General features: G+C 42.0%; 1 protein-coding gene across 11 annotated transcripts in view; it reads left to right on the top strand.

Annotated features, from left to right (window-relative positions):
- TIAM1 (TIAM Rac1 associated GEF 1) overlaps positions 1 to 20844 on the top strand; it is a 370474-nt gene that overhangs the window by 261326 nt on the left and 88304 nt on the right. For all 11 annotated transcript variants that reach the window (XM_073891280.1, XM_073891258.1, XM_073891273.1 and 8 more), the window contains 2 exons: positions 14647 to 14871; positions 16657 to 16842. In XM_073891280.1, the coding sequence (XP_073747381.1) occupies positions 14647 to 14871; positions 16657 to 16842 (411 nt within the window). The remainder of the gene's footprint in view (positions 1 to 14646; positions 14872 to 16656; positions 16843 to 20844) is intronic.

Here is a 20844-nt window from a genome sequence, read left to right on the forward strand (position 1 = left end):
TGTGATGTGGGAGAAAGACACGTGGATAGATCTTTGTAGGGTAGGAAAGCCTGACCATTAATGTTAAAGGGTGAATAGGGATGAATTGGGCGAAATGGACAGAATATTCCATGCAGAAGACAGAGCTGGATCAAAGGCATGGAAAAGAGTAATAGGTGATTTCACCGAGTTTCCAGGTTTGGGCCGTAAGTTGTTTCCATTTGGGCAATTAAAGTAAGAAAGTAGTCATTTATTTGTGAACAGGCAAAAACATCTGTTTTTTTCTTTCTTTAAATCAGTGATATAAAACACGTAAAGAAGAGTGTACAAAACATAAATGTTTTGCTCCAAGAAGTATCACAGAGTAAATACGTAACCACCTCCTAGGTCAGGAAACAGAAGTTTCTCGCACCCTACAAGCCACTCCCCACCCATATACACACATGCAGGCGACTAGTTGGGTAGAGTGAATATGTGTATTTTATCATCCAAGCCAGGACACTTTTGTCTATCTGGGAATGTCTTCATTTCCCCTTCATTTTTGAAGGATAACTTTGCTGGATATAGAATTCTTGATTGAAAGTCTAATTGTAGTGTTTTGAAAATACTATTGTGCTGCCATCTGGCCTCCATGGATTCTGATGAGAAATCAACTTTGAACCTTAGGAGGATCCCTTGTATAGTTGAGTTGCTTCTCGGGGCACCTGGCTGGCTCAGTCCACAGAGCATGTGACTCTTACTCTCAGGGTCGGGAGTTCAAGCCCCATGTTGGGGGTGGAGCCTACTTAAAATTAAAAACCAGTGCATTAAGTGAGTCGCTTCTCTGTTGCTACTTTTTGTCTTTCTGTTTAAACAGTTTATGGTATGTCTCTAAGTATTCATTTCTTTCAGTTTATTCTATCTGGAATTCATTGACCTTCTTGGAGGTGTGGGTGTGTGTGCCTGTGTCTGATTCACATTTGGAAAGTTTTCGGCTGTCCTTTGTTCCAGTAGTCCTCCTGTCCGTTTCTCTCTTCTCCTTCTGGGGCTTCCATTATGTTTATGTTCGTCGCACTTGATGGTGCAAGTGTACCATCAAGTGCGACTGAAACTCTGTTCATCTCTCTTCGTTCTTTTTTGGTTCTGTTTCATGGACTGGATAATTTCAGTTGACCTACTTTAAGTTCATGGATTCTTTTTTTTTGCCAGTTCAAACCTGTTGTCCAGCCCCTGTGGTAAATTTTTTCACTTCAGTTATTCTACAGTTCAACTCCGGAATTTGTATTTGGTTCTCTGAAAAAAAATTTCTTTAAATTTCTCTCTTGATATTCTCTGTTTGGTGAGATATCATTCTGATACTTTACTTCTTCTTTAGACATGATTTCCTTTAGTTCTTTGGATATATTCAAAATAATTGATTTAATATCTTTGTCAAGCAAGCTACCATCTGAACTTCCTTAGTGACGGTTTCTATTGACTGCTTCTTTTCTTGTGTATGTGCCATGCTTTGTTGTTTCTTTGCATGTTTCGTACATACTTGGTTGAAAACTACATTTTGAAGAATATAATGTGGTGACTCTTGAAACCGGATCTTCCCACCCTCACCCCCAGGGTTTATTGATGTTGATTGTTGCCACTATTGCTTATTTGTTAAGTGACTTTCCTGAAATCTATAAAATGTTTATTCTTTGTCATGTGTGGCCACTGAAGCCCTCTGCTCAGTTAGCTTAGTAGTCAGCTAATGATTGGAGAGATTTCCTTAGATGCCTGGAAGCAATTAGACTTCCGGTCTTTCCCAAGGATCTCCGCGTCTTCAGCAGTCAGGGAGCTAGTTAACAACTCTGCCTTAGCCTTCACCTCTGCTTGCACAGAGCCTCAAGATCAGCCAGAGGGGTGAGCATAGAGCCTTCTCAGGGTTTTGTGGATGTGTGTACAGTCCTATACATGTATGTGACTTTCTAGATTTCCAGAACTATGGATAACTTATGAATATCTTATTCCTCAGCTTTTTAAAAAGTTTCTTGGTCAGCTACCTCTTTTGCCCCAACTGTCATCACTGCCTCAGGCAGCTGCAATTATTAAACAGTTCTTACTGATTGTTTTTCATAAACTCCCTTTGGAGTAAAGACAAGTGAGTTCTGAGGTCAAATAGCAACAAGCCCTGTGAATGGAGGTTTTCTGTGAACTGTCAGACAGGTCAAATAATGACAGTTCTCTGAGAATGCTGTTTTGTGGGAACTCATTGCCTCCTTCAGAAATTGCTGGACTGCTGTTTTTCAGATGATTGTGGAGATAGGGAGATGAAGATGAGAATAAGGCAAGCTAAAATGTCCTCAAAGCTTGCTATTCTTACTGAGATTCAGCTATCACTTTTTCCAAAGAAGTACCTAAGATTGTTGCAAGACCTAATGAATTGCCAGAACTCTGAAAAAGTTGATTTTGGCTGTTTTTGCCGGTGTTACTGATTTTACAGAGGAGCAGTTTTTTGAGGTCCTTACTCTCCCCATTTGCACTGATGAACTCATCAGGACACTTTAGAGACTTGATGGTTTTGACAGATATACCAGCTCCATTAACAATTATGCCAGGATAACAGGTATAAATTGCAATAGATTCAGGCTACTGGGATGTGTAGCAACCTTTCCATAGGTGCATTTGGGTTGATCCCTATTTGGGGGGATCATGAGCAATGTTGCTAGAGTACTCTTATATCTGTGTTCAGGATATGTTTGTCCACATTTCTAGTGGTGCATACCTGGGACTGGTATTGCTGTATCATGGGATAAATGTACACATTCATATTTAGTAAATAACTACCAAACAGTTTCCAAAATGATTGAAATAATTTATGCTCCCATCGGCAGCCTAGGAGAATGCCCGGTGTTCCTTATCCATGTCCACACTTGGTATTGTCAGATCTTTTATTTTTCACTTGTAAGCTGTCTGTATGAAGCTGAGCACATTTTTTGAGGGTTTAATGACCATTTCAGTATCATTTTTGTGAAGTGCTTATTTCAAGTGCTTATTCCTGCCTATTTTTCTGTTGTGTTGTCTCTCAATGATTCATGGCAGTTCTTTACATACTTTGTGTATCAAATCCTTGTTGATTATATGCATTGCAAATATCTTTTTCTACTCTGTGGCTAGCCTTTTACTCTGTTAAAGGTATCCTTTGTTAGGCTGACTTTTTAAATTTAATGTATCTCCTTTCTCCCGTCTTCCTTAATGGATAGTGCCTTGTGTATCCTATTTAAAAAATCTACATGCTCTTGAGTCATGAAAATGTCCTTCTGTTTAGCTTATTAACCATTGTTTTTCTGCATCTGGCATAGCTTCTTATTAATTATCTGGATATCTTGTATATGAGGGAATGCCTAACAATGTTAACAGTAACAATAGTAATATTATATGATATCAGCAGCTGTCTTTTACTGAGCCCTTATTGTATGTGACCGTCTTGAAAGTGTTTCACAATGTGAGTCAGATATAATTCTTTAGAAAAATTTTTTCTTAAAAAGAAAGAAAAAAGAACAATTTTTCTTAATTTAAGTACAGTTGATATACCATGTTATATTAGTTTAGGTGCACAACATAGTGATTCGGCAATTCTGTATGCAGTGCTCAAGTAAGTGTAGTCACCATCCGTCACCCTACAACATTATTACATTATTATTGACTATATTCCCTATGCTGTACTTTTCATCCCCGTGACGTGTTTATTTTATAACTGGAAGTTTATAATCCCCTTCACCTGCCCCCCCCCCCCCCCCCCCCCCCCACACCAGTTTATTCCCGGTATTTATGAGTCTGTTTCTGGGTTTGTTTGCTCATTTGTTTTATTTCTTCAGTTCCCCATATAAGTGAAATCACAAGTCACATTTAGTTCGTACAGTAATCAGTGAGTTGGATTGTATATCCATATTTTAACCAATGAATGGGGACTGTGTCCCCCCTTTGGTGAAGCTCAGGCTTTTATAAAGGCTAATAATTAGATGCCAAGTGACGCAGTAACTGAGTGTTGGCTGGATTCAAACCAAGCCTCTCTTTCTCTGAAGTCTTTTATTGTCTTAAGTATACTATTTATCCCATTTCTATTACCATTTGCCCTAAGAAGAACATGGGCAGGAATCACTGACCACAGTCAAAAGGCACTGTTTCTCATTCTCAGAATTAAGCCACTCATTGGGAATATTTCAATATTTTGGTCATTCTTGCCATACTACACAGTTTCGATGATAATCTGATCAGTTTCAGGATACTCTCCTTTTTACATACACGCTGCTGATGTGAATTCCTTTTGAAAGGACCTTCCTGGCCATAAAATTGCTGGTACAATCTGAGTATCCAATAGGTCGCATTGAATAAAATTCCTTTGTGGCAACATAGGACCTTATTCATGAAAGCCTCTGTGTGCTCTTGTCATGGTGAAATTTTTATGCTACTTACGTGGGATAGAGCACAAAACGAACCTTTTCAGGAGAAATTGCTGCTGTTCAGGATCCATGAGGGCTTTTTCTACCTTCTACTTATTGTAATCCACATGACTCGGGAGGGGCTGGGTTTGAAAGAAACCTGTGTGTGTGAGGGGTGAGGTTAACGCAAGGGAGATCAACCACGATTATGGAAATAATTTGTAGGTTATTCCAGCCCTGGGGCTCAATTCAGTGTGCACAGTTTACAGAGCCTATATGCTGCTGATTTGATGCTGTTATTCAGATCGACCCACGGTAGGGAGATTCATGTTACCAGCAAAAGCAGAAAAGGGGTTTTGTGTGCAGGATGGGGGTGGGGATGGGCATGAGTATTAGAGCAGTTTAATGGAAGAATTGCTATGCTGTCTGCAAAGGGCAGCAGTGGTTCCTGCATTTCAATGATTTTAGAGATCTATCCTCCACCTGGAAGTCAGAACCAGCACCTACCACCTACAAGGTACAGTTTCGTATTGGGCCTTCCTCTGTCCATGACTGGTGGATGTTATGTGCACTTCCAAAAAGCTCAGTGGCTTTTATGGTAAGGGTGATGCCTGATGGGAAGCAAAATCACATGCAATGATATAGCTCAAGAAGTGTAGAAAATCTCTCTCAGGGGTCACTGACTTTCCATAGAAAGTTTTCTTATCATTTAGAAAGTCCCCTGGATGAGGGTATAGCATGCATATTAAAGAGACTAGTGAAAAAAGAACAGTATTTACACCATTATGATGAATTGGGGATTAGATGTCATAATCCAAGTCAGATGTCTTATAGATAGCAAATGCTCGTTACATGTTACGCTTCTCATTTTAATTATAACTACGTATCTTAAATACGTATCTTTACAGAAGTTGAGTGTGGTTTCCCTGTGAAGAGGCTAAGGCTTTGAGTGTTATTAGGCTCTGAGGCTCCAGACAGTTATCTTGAAGTGCCACACCTGGTTCTTTGTGGACTTGATGGAAGGTCACTGGCACACATGCCCTGAACCAGGGCAGCCACATTAGGGAAAAATCTGGAAATCATCTTTCACAAGGAGGCATCAAGTGGACTTGGTAGAAGAGACTCCAGAGGGGATTTAGTATCTTGGACTTGAGTAGATTAAAGTCCAGCCTTGCTCTCAAGGTAGGCACTATCTCTGCAAAGTCCCTGACAGCTGGTCAGCCTGCCCACTGCATGACCACCTCCCTCCCTGGGAAGCTTCCAACTCTTCAACCATCTGCTTTGCTGGTTAACTCCAAGAATTATCAAGTTCTTTGTTATGTTGAGATAATACATTCTTTGTGGTGGCTTTTGTCATTTTCCTTTGTTTCCCTATGTTTTCCAAGTCTAAAGCAAGTTGTCTTCTTCTTTCTCATAACCTTTCAGATGCTTGAAAACAGCTCTCATCTGTCTCCTGCCATGTCTTCTGTTTAGGCTTCCCTGTGTAAGGTTCCTGAGCCATTCTCCCTACGATTCAGGTCTTACCATTGATGTTCTTCCTTGTAAATAGTTCTGGAACAACCTGTCCCCCATGAGAACAGTCCTGTGCAGCCTGCCTACAGTCGCTCTTCCCATTTTCTTCCACAATGCTAGTGTCAATTCCTTAATTTATTAGGAACCACACCAAACTGTTGACTCATACTGAGGTTGTGGTTTATCATACCCGTGGCATCAACTCTTACAAGGTCTCTTCCGTCTTATTTTAATAGGTGTTTCAAGAACTCTAAATGCAGAAGTTAAATTTACTTCTTTGAAATCTCATGTTTGTGGTTTCTGCTCTTCTAATGAACTTGTTGAAATCTTCTTGGATCCTAGTTTGATCTTCCCTCTTCATGCTCTCTGCAGATAAGACAAACTGGATGTTTTCTCTTTGTTCTCTCTGGGTTTAAATGTTGCCTTAGTCTGTAGCTAAGTCCTATTTTCCCATCACCATTGATCATCTCCCTGCCTCTAGCTAGCCACTTTAGAAATATTTACCATTGGTTTTGACATGGATTAGTTGTGAAGATGGGTAAACTCCTAAGATATATGGAGCCCCAGGCGAATTTTTTTATCTATATAAAGAATTTGACTAACCCCAGATCAGCTCTGTCAACACCATTCTGGTGGCTCATCTCATGCAGCCTGGTGAAAGAAATACCAAAGAGGCTAATGGGAACAACCCACTAGGCATAGACTCATGTCCAGGAGCACATTAGCATATCTTACTGATAACACATATGGAATACAGGGTCAGAGAGCTCCCTGAAAGGGAGAAAGTGGAGGGGGTGAGGGGTCGGGGCGGGGGGAGGATTGGGTATTTATTCTGGACTCTGTCCTTTTCAGGTATCCGAAGGGGTCTTTTCAAAATATGGGGCCCCATTTGCCTAGCTCTTAGGAGGGTACTGATGGAGAGTGTGGATGTTGAAGTACAAAATGAATACACAGGGCTGGTAATCATTTACAGCACATGCCCTACTATTAGCATATTCAGAGGTCTCCTCACATATGTTAAAAGTACAGTGCAGAGATGTAATTGTGGCTGAGCTAGATTTTAGTATATAATCTGTATACTATTATGTATTATCCAAATAATATGTTACTAACAGTATTTGTCTTCCTTGTTACATTATTTTAAATTTGTATGAAGTCAATACGAGCACATAGTTTTAAAGAATTCAATTAACCTTAAAAGACTTAAAGTGGAATTCTCTTCTCATCCTCTACCTCTTCCCCCAGCCTCAGGCCCCCAAAGCAACTATGCTCAATTATTTTAGCTAGGGTTTTTTGTTTGGTTGGATTTTTTTTTTCTTGTATTTACCCTCATTTCTCATTAACAAGTTTACAGTATTTCTTAATTGACTTTAGGCGTTAGCTGCTGACTTTCTGTGATGATAGACGAATGTTTAGTTGTGTTATATGTGAATTCTCCTTTCCTCGTGTTCCTATGTCATTATATGAACCTTTAGGCATAAATTAATAGTCTCTATTATACGGTTAGGATGTTCCGTGCTGCTATGACCATATAAATAATATTAGCTGCTGGGCCAAATAGTGTACCATCATTTTATTTCCTTTCTTGAGCAACTTTTTGTTTTTTTTTCCCCTGTAGTTAATGCCTGCCTTTTTTTTTTCTGCTCCATTTACTTATTTCTATGCTTTATTTTAGCAGTATTTTCTAAATCTCCAATTTATTACCTAGTCACTTTGTACTATTTTGTTCCCTGGAGACTGCCTTTCGCTGACCCTTTATCCTGCTCCAATCTGTTTGTTCTCTGGGCCTCAGGCATAATAGTTACCCTGGTTTTCCCTTCATTGCCCTAGTTAGATTCTTGGATTGCAAGTCTTCCCTTTTTCTCCTTCATTTTTATGAAAACAAACAGATAAACCCATAATAACTTCCTATAAAATGGTTCATATTTGAAAATGTCTTCATTTTACCTTTTACTTGAATAACCTTTGAATAATTTGGAATTTTGGTTTGAAAATTATTTCCCTTGTTCACTTATATTCTGATACCAGTCCCGTTTCGGATTATCTTGTGTGTGCTTTATTTTCTCTTGAAGTTTTAGAATAATTTTCTATCGCCAGGGTTATGATTTCTCAAAGGGGATTTGCCTTTGCGTTGAGATTTTAATTTTAGTTATTTTTTTTATTCCTAAAAGCTTTCCTGTTCTCTCTCTTCCTCTCCCTTTCTCTCTCCCTCGCCTCCCCTCCTCTTCCTTTCCACCCTCCCTTTCTAGTTTTCTCTTTCCTTCCCTACCTCCTACCCTTCCTCCTCCTTTCCTTTCTTCTCTCCCTCTATCCTTCCCTCCCTTTTCCTTCTTCCCTCCTTTCGCCCTCATTGTTCCTTTTTCATTGTAACCTGTGCATTTGTTTGTTTATAGCTTTGGATTCCTTTGTGTCTCTTTCTCTGAGGAAGGGTGTTACTGGGTTTTCAGGAAATTTTCGTGGCCCCAGGCATTGTTTCTCTTTCTTCGTGATGCATTTTCTTCTCTGTGCTTTGGTCTCTGCCTTTCATGCTCGAGGCTTTCATCAAATGACTGGTGGTCCTTGATTATCTGATCATATTTAAATGTGAGATACCAAAAAAGTGCTTGGATATTGTTTGGGCCATCTACTGGGGGCTTTTACAGCGTGAACAGATGGTAAGACCTTTTTGTTGAGGGTGTCCACTTGACAGTATTTGTTGGTCTTTTCTGTTGGGCTACTCAGCTTTGCCAAAGATGAATCCGGCCATTGCCATTTACTGGGCAGGCTTCCATTTATTCTCATTTGTAGCAAATGGTCCCTCCTTTTATGCCTGTCTTCCTAGAGTCTGGACCCTCTCTTCTCCAAAGGATTTACCTTAGGTGGGTGAGGGGTTAGGGAGGTGAGGGAGTACTAGGTGGGGGGTAGGGGGAGTGCCCAGTTGTATGATTTTGTGCAGTGGATGAAGGGAGCCCCATATGAAGTTCTCTTTACAGATGTTAAAGACGATAGCTTACTGGGGCACCTGGCTGACTCAGTCGGTAGAGTTATGCGACTCTTGATCTTGGGGTCGTGAGTTTGAGCCCCTTTTTATTACTTAAGGAAATTAAAAAAAAAAATTTCCAGCTTACTTAAGCCTTGTATAAATAAAATGAAAAAAAAAAGGAAAAAAAGGACTTTCAAGAATTCACACGGGAGATTCATTCCCAACTAACCTCTTAAAAACACATAAACTTTATTCCCCCTTTTTTTGTTCTTTTTAAATGGAAAAAAGAAGTTCATCCTACTTGACAATTATTCTTGTGCCTCTATAAACTCAAGTTATCTGAAATTTTAGTTTCCTAGATCTGGCATATATTCCCTAGCATCTCTCTTGTTTAAAATGAATTTCCCTTTTCCTGCTACTCACGTAAACCATTGATTATCTGAAATCACTGAGTATCCTCCATTCAGTTGGATAATTGAAGCTAGATCTATTTAAATACATAATGAAGCCCTGAGCTTCATCTTAACTCTGCACTCAAAGGGGCTCTTATGCAAAATGCATTTTTTTGCTGATTATATTCCTGTGTTGGCAAGAACTTTGCTTATTCCCTTCACTGAACTTTATACAGTATTTATAGCATCTCCAGAGGGCAAAGGAAGAATCATAAAATTCAGTTTTGCTACCTGTCTGCTGCTGTTTGTTTAATGGAAGCAGATGAGTGTGGAGGAAATCACAACCATGTTGCGGGGGTTGGGGGGGGGGAGTCTCTCCTTCCTGCCCCTTTGACCACTGGATTCTGATAGAGAGCCCTTTAGTAGACCTAATGTCCCTAATTAAACTTGCCTGGTTCAAGAAGGTAATGCAAAGGTAGTGGCTTTGAAAAGCTTTTTCTAGCATGTCAGATTTGAAATCCTGGAGAGTCCACACTGGGAAACATTCTTTCAAGTTAGTGGTCTCTGCGAGCTGCTCTGAATTGTTAAGCCTGTAAACTGCCAGGAACTGTTAGAGAGTTTTTTCCTTAACTCTATGTTGACAGCAGTCAGGGTAGACCTAGCCCACCCTCTCACCGACACATAGCTCTGGGTATGCCCCTGGGTATGCCCCTGGGACCAGCCCTTTCAAAAAGCTCATTTAGTGAATTGTGCTTCTTAGTGAATTGTGCTTCTTAGAAATAGATTTGGCTTAATGACAGAGAAAGGCAAAGACTGCTGTGTTGCTGAGACAGGACAGCAGGAGGAAAGGTTCTCTCTAATGGCAATGCCTTCAGCCACTGACAGGTTCTGGAGAAGCTTGGAGGCATGAGGCGTGCTTCATGGTTAAAATGACTGGTGGATACATTTTTCATAAAGCTGTAAGCAGACTTTTCTCTCTATCCTTCTCTAGGCTGTGGGGCTTGGTGCTTTTGTTTATTTCTTAAAATCTTAACTGTGTTCAAAGCTGTGCATGTGACATACCGTCTTAACTATGTGTAAGTGTGCCGACGTTCCGTGGCATTAAGCACGTTCACATTGTGGTGCATCCGTCCCCACCGTCCATCTCCAGACTCTTCTCATCTTGCAGACCTGAAACTTGGAACACTGGCTCCCACTCCCATCCTCCCCAAACCCCTGGCAACCACCATCTTTCTTTCTTTAAATAAATAAATTTCAGGGGCGCCTGGGTGGCTCAGTCGTTAAACGCCTGCCTTTGGCTCAGGTCATCGTCCCAGGATCCTGGGATCGAGCCCCGCATCAGGCTCCCTCCTTGGCGGGGAGCGTGCTTCTCCCTCTCCCCCTCCTCCTGCTTGTGTTCCTGCTCTCGCTGTCTCTCTGTCAAATAAATAAATACACTCTTAGATAGATAGATAGATAAATTTCAGGATAGCTGCTCTGCCAAAATTAAATATACATCTTTCAAAGGCTGTTTAGCTTCATCAGCTAGTATCAGTTTTTCTTTCTACTTTTCTTCCTTTTTTTTTTTTTTTTTTTTTCCCCAAAGTAATCTCTGCACCCAGCATGGGGCTCAAACTTACAACCCTGAGATCAAGAATGCATGCGCCACTGACTGAGCCAGCCAGGTGGTTTCTTTGCACTTAACTGGGATGCAGACGTAAACTCTCTGGTATCAGAATGGAGTGTGTTGCCCTTGGCTGAGTTTGGCAGAGAGCCTCAAAGATGGAGGGAAGAAGGGGCCCTGCTTTCATTAAATAAAGAGAGGAAAAGGCTGTTGCATAGAACCTATCAGATTATGGCTCTTCTTGGAGGTTGAAAGTGTGTGACATAGACTTTTCTAGAATCATTGAAATGGGATTCTCACTTAGCTGGTCTATCAGTCAGGATGGTTAGATTATGCTGTAGGAAGGACCAGCCCCCCGTATCTCCATGGCTTAACACACCTTTTTCATTCCTGCCACATGTCTCACGGACATTGGCTAATATAGCTTCATAGCTGTATTTGCCCTGGATACTCCAGGACCCAGGCTGACAGAAGATTCATCCTGACACATGCTTCCATGACTGTAAGCAAAGGGCCCAGAATGGGAGTGAATCAGGCTTTTGTTTAGTAGTGACACGTCGCTTCTCCTCAAATTCTCCTTGGCCAGAGCCAAATGACAGGGCCACACCTAATTTTAAAGGGAGCAGGAAAGTTCCATCCCCCTATGTCCCTAGGAAGATCCCAAAATATTACATGTACAATAGGAATGACACCACAGGGGCCCAGTCTTCGGAAGAATCGATGAGAACCAGGGGTTTGGGAGCAGTGTGCCGTGTTTAACAAAATGATTTTAAACACAGGATTGGTAAAGATCAAGGTTTATAATAAATTACTGGGTTATACCTAATTTTTTTCTGGGCTTTGGTTTCTCCATTCGTAAAATGCACCTGGGTCCCTTCTAGGTGAACTTTCTATTAAAGTATAATATCCACACAGAAAAGTACACATTTTGATGGTGTTTCAAAAGCTCATACCCCCATGTCGGAGGCGCGTGCAACCAGCACCCAGACCAGGGAGCTGAACATGGCCAGCACCCCAGAGGCCCCGCTCGTGGTTCCTTGCAGCTTCTTCTCCCTCCCCCGCTCCCACCAAAGAGCTCCTCTTCTGACTTCTAACCATACATTCGTTTTTGCCTGTGTTTGTACTTTATACAAATAGAATCTTAGTCTATATTCTTGCATGTCTGGCTGCTTGTCCTCAGTGTTACGTGTGTGAGACTTACTCATGTTGCAGTCCTTCGTTCTTGCTCTATAGTATTTCATTGTGTGATTATACCACTCATTATTTATCCATTCTGCTGTTGCCGGGTGTTTGGATAGTTTCTAGTTTTGCCCATTGCAGATTATGCTGCTATAAACATTTTGGTGTATATGTTCTGTTGAGCGTATGAATGCATTTTTGTTGAGTGTATACCCAGGAGTGCATTTTTGGGGTCACAAAGTGTGCACGTATTTAGCTTTTCTTAGGTACTGTCCGACAGCTTTCCAAAGTACTTATACCAGCAGTATATTCTCCATCCAGTAGCCAGCACTGCCTAGGAATTCTGGTTGCTCCATATCTTTGCCATCAGTTGGTATTTTCTTCCTGGAAGCTTTTTTTTTTTTTTTTTAAGATTTTATTTATTTATTTGAGAGAGAGAGCAGAGCAGGGGGAGGGGCAGAAGGAGAGAGAGAGAAGCAGACTTCCTGCTGAGCAGGCTTGATCCCAGGGTTCTGGAATCATCAAAGGCAGAAGCTCAACTGACTGAGCCATTCAGGCGCCCCCTGGAAGCTTTTCTTTTAGAAAAGAATCCTTACTAGATTGTTCTTCCATCTGAGCTAATTCCTCCCTCCTTAGCTCCCTCCCTAGATGATAGATAGATAGACGGATAGATGAAAAATAACTCCACTTGGTAACATACCCACTGATGCTGAGGCACCGGGAGACTCCAAGGTCAAACCCTGTGCTCTATACGCAGGAGCAAGCCTGGTGCATTTATCATGTGTGGGGGGACCTAAAACTGTATTTTTCTGGAGTTACTTGAAAGTGATATATAAAGATAAAATGTAGGATAGTGACTTTCTAAGAGGAGATACATATTAACAGTTTGAAGCAACGTTAAGCGTTAAAGGTGAGTCTCCTATACAGACCTACAGGTCACTACAAGTATTTACCTGGAATTTCCAGTGTTACTGCCTCCTCTTTTCCCCCTCAGTTTTCACAAGATGATTCTGTTGGCTTCGCTCTGTTGCTTCTCTGTGAGACCGTTTCACTCACTGATGTCTTCTTTAGGTGCAGGCACATACTTAGCTATAAACTAACAACTGCCATATTTTGAGGTTTGCACAGTGGGTCTGGACTCTGTTGGCTGACACTGTATTTCAGTTTCCTTTGTGGGATAGCAAACTGAGGAGATACAGAAATAACAAACTGGAGTGGTCTTTGGTTGCCGGGGTACAAAGTACCAGGTAGGTGGAGGCCTGTTACTGGAATTTTGTTTGCCAACCATCACTCCAATGAGTTTGGAAGCTAAAAAGATGCATCAGAGAGAGAGGGAAAAAAATTAGTGTTTTGTGCATGAAAATGATGTTGGCTGTTACTTCAGTACTGAAGTGGCTGAATAGACCTTTTTCTTCAGTGAGCTAATTTCTGAGTGTTTATTAAACCTCTCTGGGCTTAAGGGGATACCCGGAAAATTCTAGCATGTCGTCACTTATAAATACTCATTGACTGAGTTCCTGAAGTATTTGTAATGGTGGGTTAGTGCGAAGGAGCCGTCTCCCCCAGACTGTTCTCTGACTTTTGCCTTTCAGAGCACCTTGAGTCACTTTGAGGTTGCTTGTCCATTGCTGGGGGTGGCCATTTTAAAAGAACATGGAATGTGAAATACCATTCCTCACTGCTGGATGGCCCCACTTCCTAGATAACTCCCATGTGTCCCTGAACACAATACTGTTTCTGGCTGCCTTGAGCTCCTTCCACAACCCTAATTGTGTCATTGCTGCTTGCCTCTGGCATAGGGCCTTTGGATTTGGGTCACAGCAGTTCACTGGGGGCAGGGCTGTTGTCTTCCTTGGACAGTGATGCCCCTTGGCCTCAACCTTGGAACTGGCCAACCCTCTCTGAAAACTGACCTTTGCTTCAGAAAAACCCTCTTCACTAGAAACGAAGCTCTCTGAATAGGATTATCACATATTCAAGTGTCTTAATTTCAACTGCTATTAACATAATTGTACAAATAAATAAATAAATGGGGGGCTTATCAGCGATAGACATTGATTTCTCACATTCTGGAGGCTGGAAGTCCAAGATCAGGGTGGCAGCGTGGTTGAGTTCTGGGCAGGCCTGCCCCCTGACTCATAAACTGTGTCTTCTTGCTGTCCTCACTTGGCAGAAGGGGGACTAGTTAGCTCCCTGGCCTCTTTTTATAGGAGCACTAATCCGCTGCAGGAAGGCTCCACCCGCATGACCTAATCACTTCCCCAAGGCCTCACCCCCTAATACCATCACACTGGGGGTTAAGATTTCAACATTTGAATTTGGGAGAGACACAAACATTCCTTCCATCACAACAAGAGTTCCTTTAGCACACCGACTGAGCAGACACGGAGACTTCATATTCCAGACAGCTCTTGGAGGCTGGGGGTGGGCGTGGCATCTGACCTAAGGCCAGCTTACCTCAGCATTTCTGCAAGACGAGGTCAGGATGGGTAGCCTGACCCACGACGTATCCAGACCTGTCACCCTGACTCCCGGGGCCATGGCTACTCCAGAAATGCACTGGTTCCCTGCCGATAGAACCTAAGAGGCCGCTGTTTCTTCTTGGCCCCCACCTGCCCCCCCTTACAGACCACCAGCCAGACGGAGCTGGAGAACTGGATCACCGCCATCCATTCCGCTTGCGCAGCTGCCGTTGCGAGGCACCACCACAAGGAAGACACGCTCCGGCTCCTCAGGTCCGAAATCAAAAAACTGGAACAGAAGATTGACATGGATGAAAAGATGAAGAAAATGGGTGAAATGCAGCTGTCTTCCGTCACCGATTCAAAGAAGAAGAAAACTATATTAGATCAGGTAATCGTTCTTCCACGTTTAGGCTTGGGCGGGAGTGTTGGGTCTTTCAAGTTCTTCCGCTGCTTGGAATCACAGAGCATCTTGGGTCATGTCGTTGTCAGCCTGTCATCCAGGCTGCTGAATTCCTTATTGCGACTGTCAGTGTTGCTCACCCCTCGCTCACAGCCCATTGTCATGAGCGGAAGGGAACAATATTACATTGAAGAAAAGACAGAAATCTGATAGAGGAGGCTTCCGGCTCCCACCAGGGGCAAGCTCCTTCCAGGGCCTCTGTGAAATTGCGAAGTCTGCACTTTGCCTTCCCCACCTGCTCAGGTTGATGTGGGGTGCGGCTGTGGAGGGACACACTCCCGACTCCTCAGTCAACTTAGAAAAGGTAGAGTGTGTTGTTACTAAAATATTCGTTGCAGTGTATGAGTAGAAGTATAAGGAAAGATTTAGCGAGGTGACAGAGGACATTTTTGCCTTCTCAATTGTTTCCAAGTCAGTGATAGCCATCGAGTCATGCTTTGAAATTTTGTCTTAATGTTTAGGAAATAAATGTGAGTAAGTGAATTTAAATCACTGAACGGTTGATGGCATGGGCCAGCCTGTGGTTTCCCGTGGGTCTCGCCCTCTGTTACCTGACATGGTATTTATGGTCATTGAGGCATAAAATTACCCATTTCAAAGTGTCCGATTCAAGTGGCATTTCGTTCATTCACAATATTGAGCCACCACAAGCTCTGTCTAGTTGCCAAACATTGTCATTCACCCCAGAAAGAAACCCAGTACCTGTTAAATTGCTCCCCTCTGCTCCTGGCAGTCTGCCTCAATGGATTCACCCATTTTGGATGTGGTAAGCGGAATTACATAATACATGACCTTTTTTTGTGTGTGAAGTCTTGCACTTTGCGTCATGTTTTGGGATTGATCCACATTGTAGTGTATCTTTGTACACACCACAGTTTGATAATCCATTGTCCCATTGATGGACATTTGGGCTGTTTCCACTTTTTGGCTGTTGTGAATAGCGCTATGGATAGGCATGTACGCTAACACTGTATTTCAAGTCAAAGTAAAAAGTCGATATTTGCCATTAATCATTATCCATATCATCGTTAACATCACCGAGCCTTCACTGTATACCAGACCCTGTACCAAGTCTTACTCTTGCATGATCTCATTTAAATATCACTTCAGTCCTAGGAAGTAGGTATTACTTTGCCATTTTGAAAAACGAGGACACATATCTTGGATATATATACTCTATGGTTGGAATTCTGTTCCAGAGCCTCAGTCTTCACCGTCTAGTGTTTCCTGCTTCCCACCCTGTATTTTCTCCCGTGACCTCTCCCCAAAAGCTCCTGGTCTCTTTGCCTCACTTTTCTTTTTTCTTTGTTTTTCTGTAAAAAGTCCTCTCTTGGTAAGTCCTAGAATTCTCCAGTGGTAGAAATCCTACATACTTTACTTCCTTGGGTTTGTGGCCCATAGCTTGGAGCTGATGGGCTAGAATGCCCACAAATGTGACATCTGTAACAGGAGGACACAGAGCAACTAACGTATACTTTGTTTTTACCAAACTGAACGTGTGACTGTAGATCTTTGCAGGGGGTAAAAAAAAAACACATTAAGTTATGAAAACAGTAAGACTTGAGCTGCTGTTCCCTAAGAAATGTAGAGTACCTGTTGTTTACCCTTTAGGATTATAATCAATACCTTGAGAACATACAGATTTGTAACGTTTGTGTAGGTTGAAGTTGTTAACGTTTGTTTTCCCTTTTACTCACCTTTTCACCACTGTAGATCTTTGTTTGGGAGCAAAATCTTGAACAGTTCCAAATGGACCTGTTTCGTTACCGCTGTTACTTAGCTAGCCTCCAAGGTGGGGAACTGCCAAACCCCAAAAGGCTACTTGCTTTTGCAAGCCGACCAACGAAAGTGGCAATGGGCCGTCTTGGGATCTTTTCTGTATCATCCTTTCATGCCCTGGTGAGTAGAAGCTGAGGTGTGTTTAAGAAATATTTATCTTGACTATTAATCCTGAGCAGGACTCGACAAGAGTCTCTGCAGTGTTTTTCTGCTTTACTGTGATGTGTGGATTTCTGACATGTCCTCTCCTCTGCAGTGGGTACAGATCTTCATTTGAATCTGTTCTGAAATTTATTACTGAAAGCCTGTCTTGATGGGCCCTAAATTATTGTGCAAAGAAAATTGGAAAGGTATTATCTTAAGAGATCTCTGCATGTAGTGTTTGTTGATAACTCGTGTCATCTTTAGACAGTGTCCTGATTTTAATCCAAATACAGATTTTTTTATATTAACCTCATGGAAATGTTAAGTGGAGAGCTCTCTCATACGTAAATGCATCCTCTCTCTTTCACACACACGCACAAAAACATATACACCATATCTTGAACATAGATCTCTTTAGAGATCTTCCTTTTCACTTTATTTTTAAATATTATAATTCTGGAAATCAGTTCTTGACCGTCATAAATACCAGATACACTCGAGGAAGGTAAAGATCTTCCATGATTTTCCAGCCCGACATATGTATCTGCTTGGGAAAGAGAATGTTCCTCTGACCTCTGGAGTGGCAGATTGCATCGTGTTGTGTGTTTGCAGTCTGTAATTTTATGTACTTGCTAAATTGCGAACAGCTTTATGTTCTTTTGGCTCCTTTCTTCTCAAAAATTGCTGCGCGAGTAACATGGTTTCAGCCCATCCAAGTCAACACCCACTTAAAACGTACTGCACCTTAGCACATTTGCTGAGGAATTAAATGTTAAGGCTCAGGTTCCAGAAGCAGCTTTGGAAAACCTTAGCTGTGCGGCTCTTGGCTTGTCGTGTCAGCTGTACCCTTCAATTGGATTCAGAGCTGTAATTCAGTCAAAGGCGTTTGTATTCTTTATAAATAGATTAGCGTCATCCTTCAGATAATTAGGGGTAGATTTACATTTTTAAAGAAGTCTTAAACCAATTTCTGGACTTATTAAAACTGGCATCCTGATTTGTTCTGCTAATTACAGCTCAGCTCTTGGTCTTTCTTGGTCTCCCTGGCTACCACCTCTCCATATAGCTATTAAGTCCTTTTTTTTTTTTTAATAGTGATGGGTCAGCGCACTGTGATGAATAAGTCTTTTTTTTTTTTAAAGATTTTATTTATTTACTTGACAGAGTGAGAGAGAGCGAGAGCAGGAACACAAGCAGGGGGAGTGGGAGAGGGAGAAGCAGGCTTCCTGCCGAGCAGGGTGCCCGATGCGGGGCTCAATCCCAGGACTCTGAGATCATGACCTGAGCCGAAGGCAGACACTTAAGGACTGAGCCACCCAGGCGCCCGAGTGATGAATAAGTCTTGCAAATGGTTTTCAGTTTGAGGCTCTAGGGGTGTCTCTCTGAGACCTGGACACCAGTTTGTAACTTGACCAAATCTCCAGTTTGCCTATTCTGAAAAAAAAAAAAATTATTGGGATAAAAATTCTTGCAAGAATGTCATAGACTGATGTGGTGTTTGTGTTAACGGAGCTCATGATGCCAGTGATGCAGATCCCGTATTCATTCTAAGCCCCAAGCATCCAAATAGCCTTTTCCTTTTCCTGGGCTTGATGAGATTTTTTTGGAAGAAATAATTTTGCTGTCTACCTAAAACTTCATTGCCTCATTTTCTTCAAAGCCACTGGAGCTAACTTCTCTGAAACAAGGAAGTAAGTCACTGTATTGTTACCCTTCCGTAACTTACCTCCCGTCCATCTAATTTCCTCTACCTCACTATCTGTGATTTGTGTATCTTTTTCTTTTGATGGGCAGACTGTGACAGGCTGACCAGCTCAAGATGGGAGGGTTAGTAACTTAGGCTTTTTGGTCAGTGATTTTATTTTATTTTTATTTTAAAAGATTTTACTTGTCAGAGAGAGAGAGAACACAAGCAGGGGGCGCATCAGGCATAGGGAGAAGCAGACTCCCCCCACCCCCCGAGAGCAAGGAGCCCAGTCAGAGCAGGGCTCGATCCCAGGACCCCGGGATCATGACCTGAGCCAAAGGCAGACGCTTAACCAACTGAGCCACCAGGCGCCCTGGTCAGTGATTTTAAAGAAGAGGATTTAATTCCTCACGTGTAGCTCTCTTTTCCTTGGGCGGTCCCCCCCAACCCCCACCAGCTGCATCTGCAAGGTAAATCTGGGTGCCCATATGTCTAGATGCCCTTGCAAACTTCTCTTTGCCATGAGGGGTTTCACCTCAGACAGAACCAGTTAGGCAAGCCTGTTAGGTATCTGTTCCTGTTTGTTGCTCCAGTTCCTGCAGGAGATCCCAGGCAGGGAATTTTGCAGCCTGATTTATTGGATACTTATTTTTTCCTCCTCTCCTTGTCATTTGACCCCAGGGAATTTTTTTTCCCCCTTGGGATTGAAACAGGCTTCAATTTAGCCTTTGTCCAGACTTTTTTCTTCTTCTTCTTCTTCTTCTTCTTCTTCTTTTGGGGGGGGCATTAGAGGAGGAGGAGGTATGAGGTCAGTTGGGCTGGCGGGGGGGGGGGGGTAGGGGGGGGGGGGAGTGGGGAGATTTGCGCTACAGTTTAAGTCCCATTCACCAGGAGGGCTTCCCATAATGCTCAGTGATTTGCAGTAATTAACTGAAGGGTCCCTGCTGTACTCTTTGAAAGAAGGTTATCATTGTTCTTGTTTGCACAGATGAGCAGAATGATAGAGTAATCAGGTTCCCGCCACAAAGGGAGGCATTGTCTAGGCAGAGATCATTGAGAAACTCTTGAGCTCTTGTCTCCTAGTTCTTTTGCCAGCCCCCCCCCCCAAATCCCTTTGCTTATTTTGGGTCATTATTGTGTTGGGGGTAGCACTTACTTTAGCAGTTTACGAGGCCCCCAGCAGTTTAGAATAGATACTGTGAGAACCCTCCCTGAAGTGCCCATTGGTTAAACAGACTAAACCAACTGGTCAGCCGGTAACTGAGAATATTTATGGCTGTAGAAGTTCCTCTTCTGGGCTCTGCTCTCCTAGAACTGTAAACTAAAGCGTTACTATTGTAACCACATTATGTAGGATCTCTGCTTTTGCTTGGCGATGTTGGTTTATTTATTTTATTCATTCAGTCAACAAATACATGTGAGGCCTGGCATACGTCAGTTATTCTCCTTGTGATTAGGGCTATAATAGCAAACAACCCAGGGTTCTTTTCCTATTGGAGATATGTTCTTGTGGGGGGTGATGCATAATAAATAAGCAATTAAATAGACATGGTAGATCCAGGTATTGATGTGTGCTACAAGGAAGGAAACAAGGTAATAATACATGTGTATATAGACAGGGTAATACAACTACCATATATTTACATATGGCTGCCTGTATGTATGTGTGTTTGTATCTGTGGGTACATTTATCAGTTTATAAGTAGATATATAAATATGAGACCAAATGGGCATTTTTTTTCCCTGTAGGATTTTTAACTTTAACACCATTTATTTAGTGGTTCTTAGCCTCATTTTGTGATGACAATCTCATACTGAAATAGTCATGTGAGCATATATATGTATGTCAGCACATTGTAAGTTGTTCCTTTTACAACTTATGTTTACCTTTAAGAAAGTGATGAGAATAGAGAAAATGTTTATCTATTTAAAGTAAACATGTGCCTTTTGGTTTGTGATTTTTTTTTTGTTTGTTTGTTTTTTTTGGTCCCCTTCTCAACACCTTGAGCATAATCCTAGATTAGAACTCTTTCTGTAATGTGGTCTTGGATATGGGATTTTTATCTGCCCGGATCTGGGTTTTCTTCTTTGCCAAGCTGGGAAAACATAAGACCTCATCTACCTATTTTCATTTGGGACCAAAACCTTCCCCCTGATACGCAGAGAAGCTGTTTGGATTCCTGTTTGTAGTATCTTTGCCAGTCCACTCATGGAGCTTCCAGAGTACTTAAAAGCCCAGAGAGGTGTGCCTTCTAACCACCGTGCTGATGGCTGGGGGGCCATGTTACCCA

The sequence above is a fragment of the Callorhinus ursinus genome, unplaced genomic scaffold (assembly GCF_003265705.2).
Source record: "Callorhinus ursinus isolate GAN/ISIS: 27379988/994484 unplaced genomic scaffold, GSC_fseal_2.0 scaffold1, whole genome shotgun sequence".
Lineage (NCBI taxonomy): Eukaryota > Metazoa > Chordata > Mammalia > Carnivora > Otariidae > Callorhinus > Callorhinus ursinus.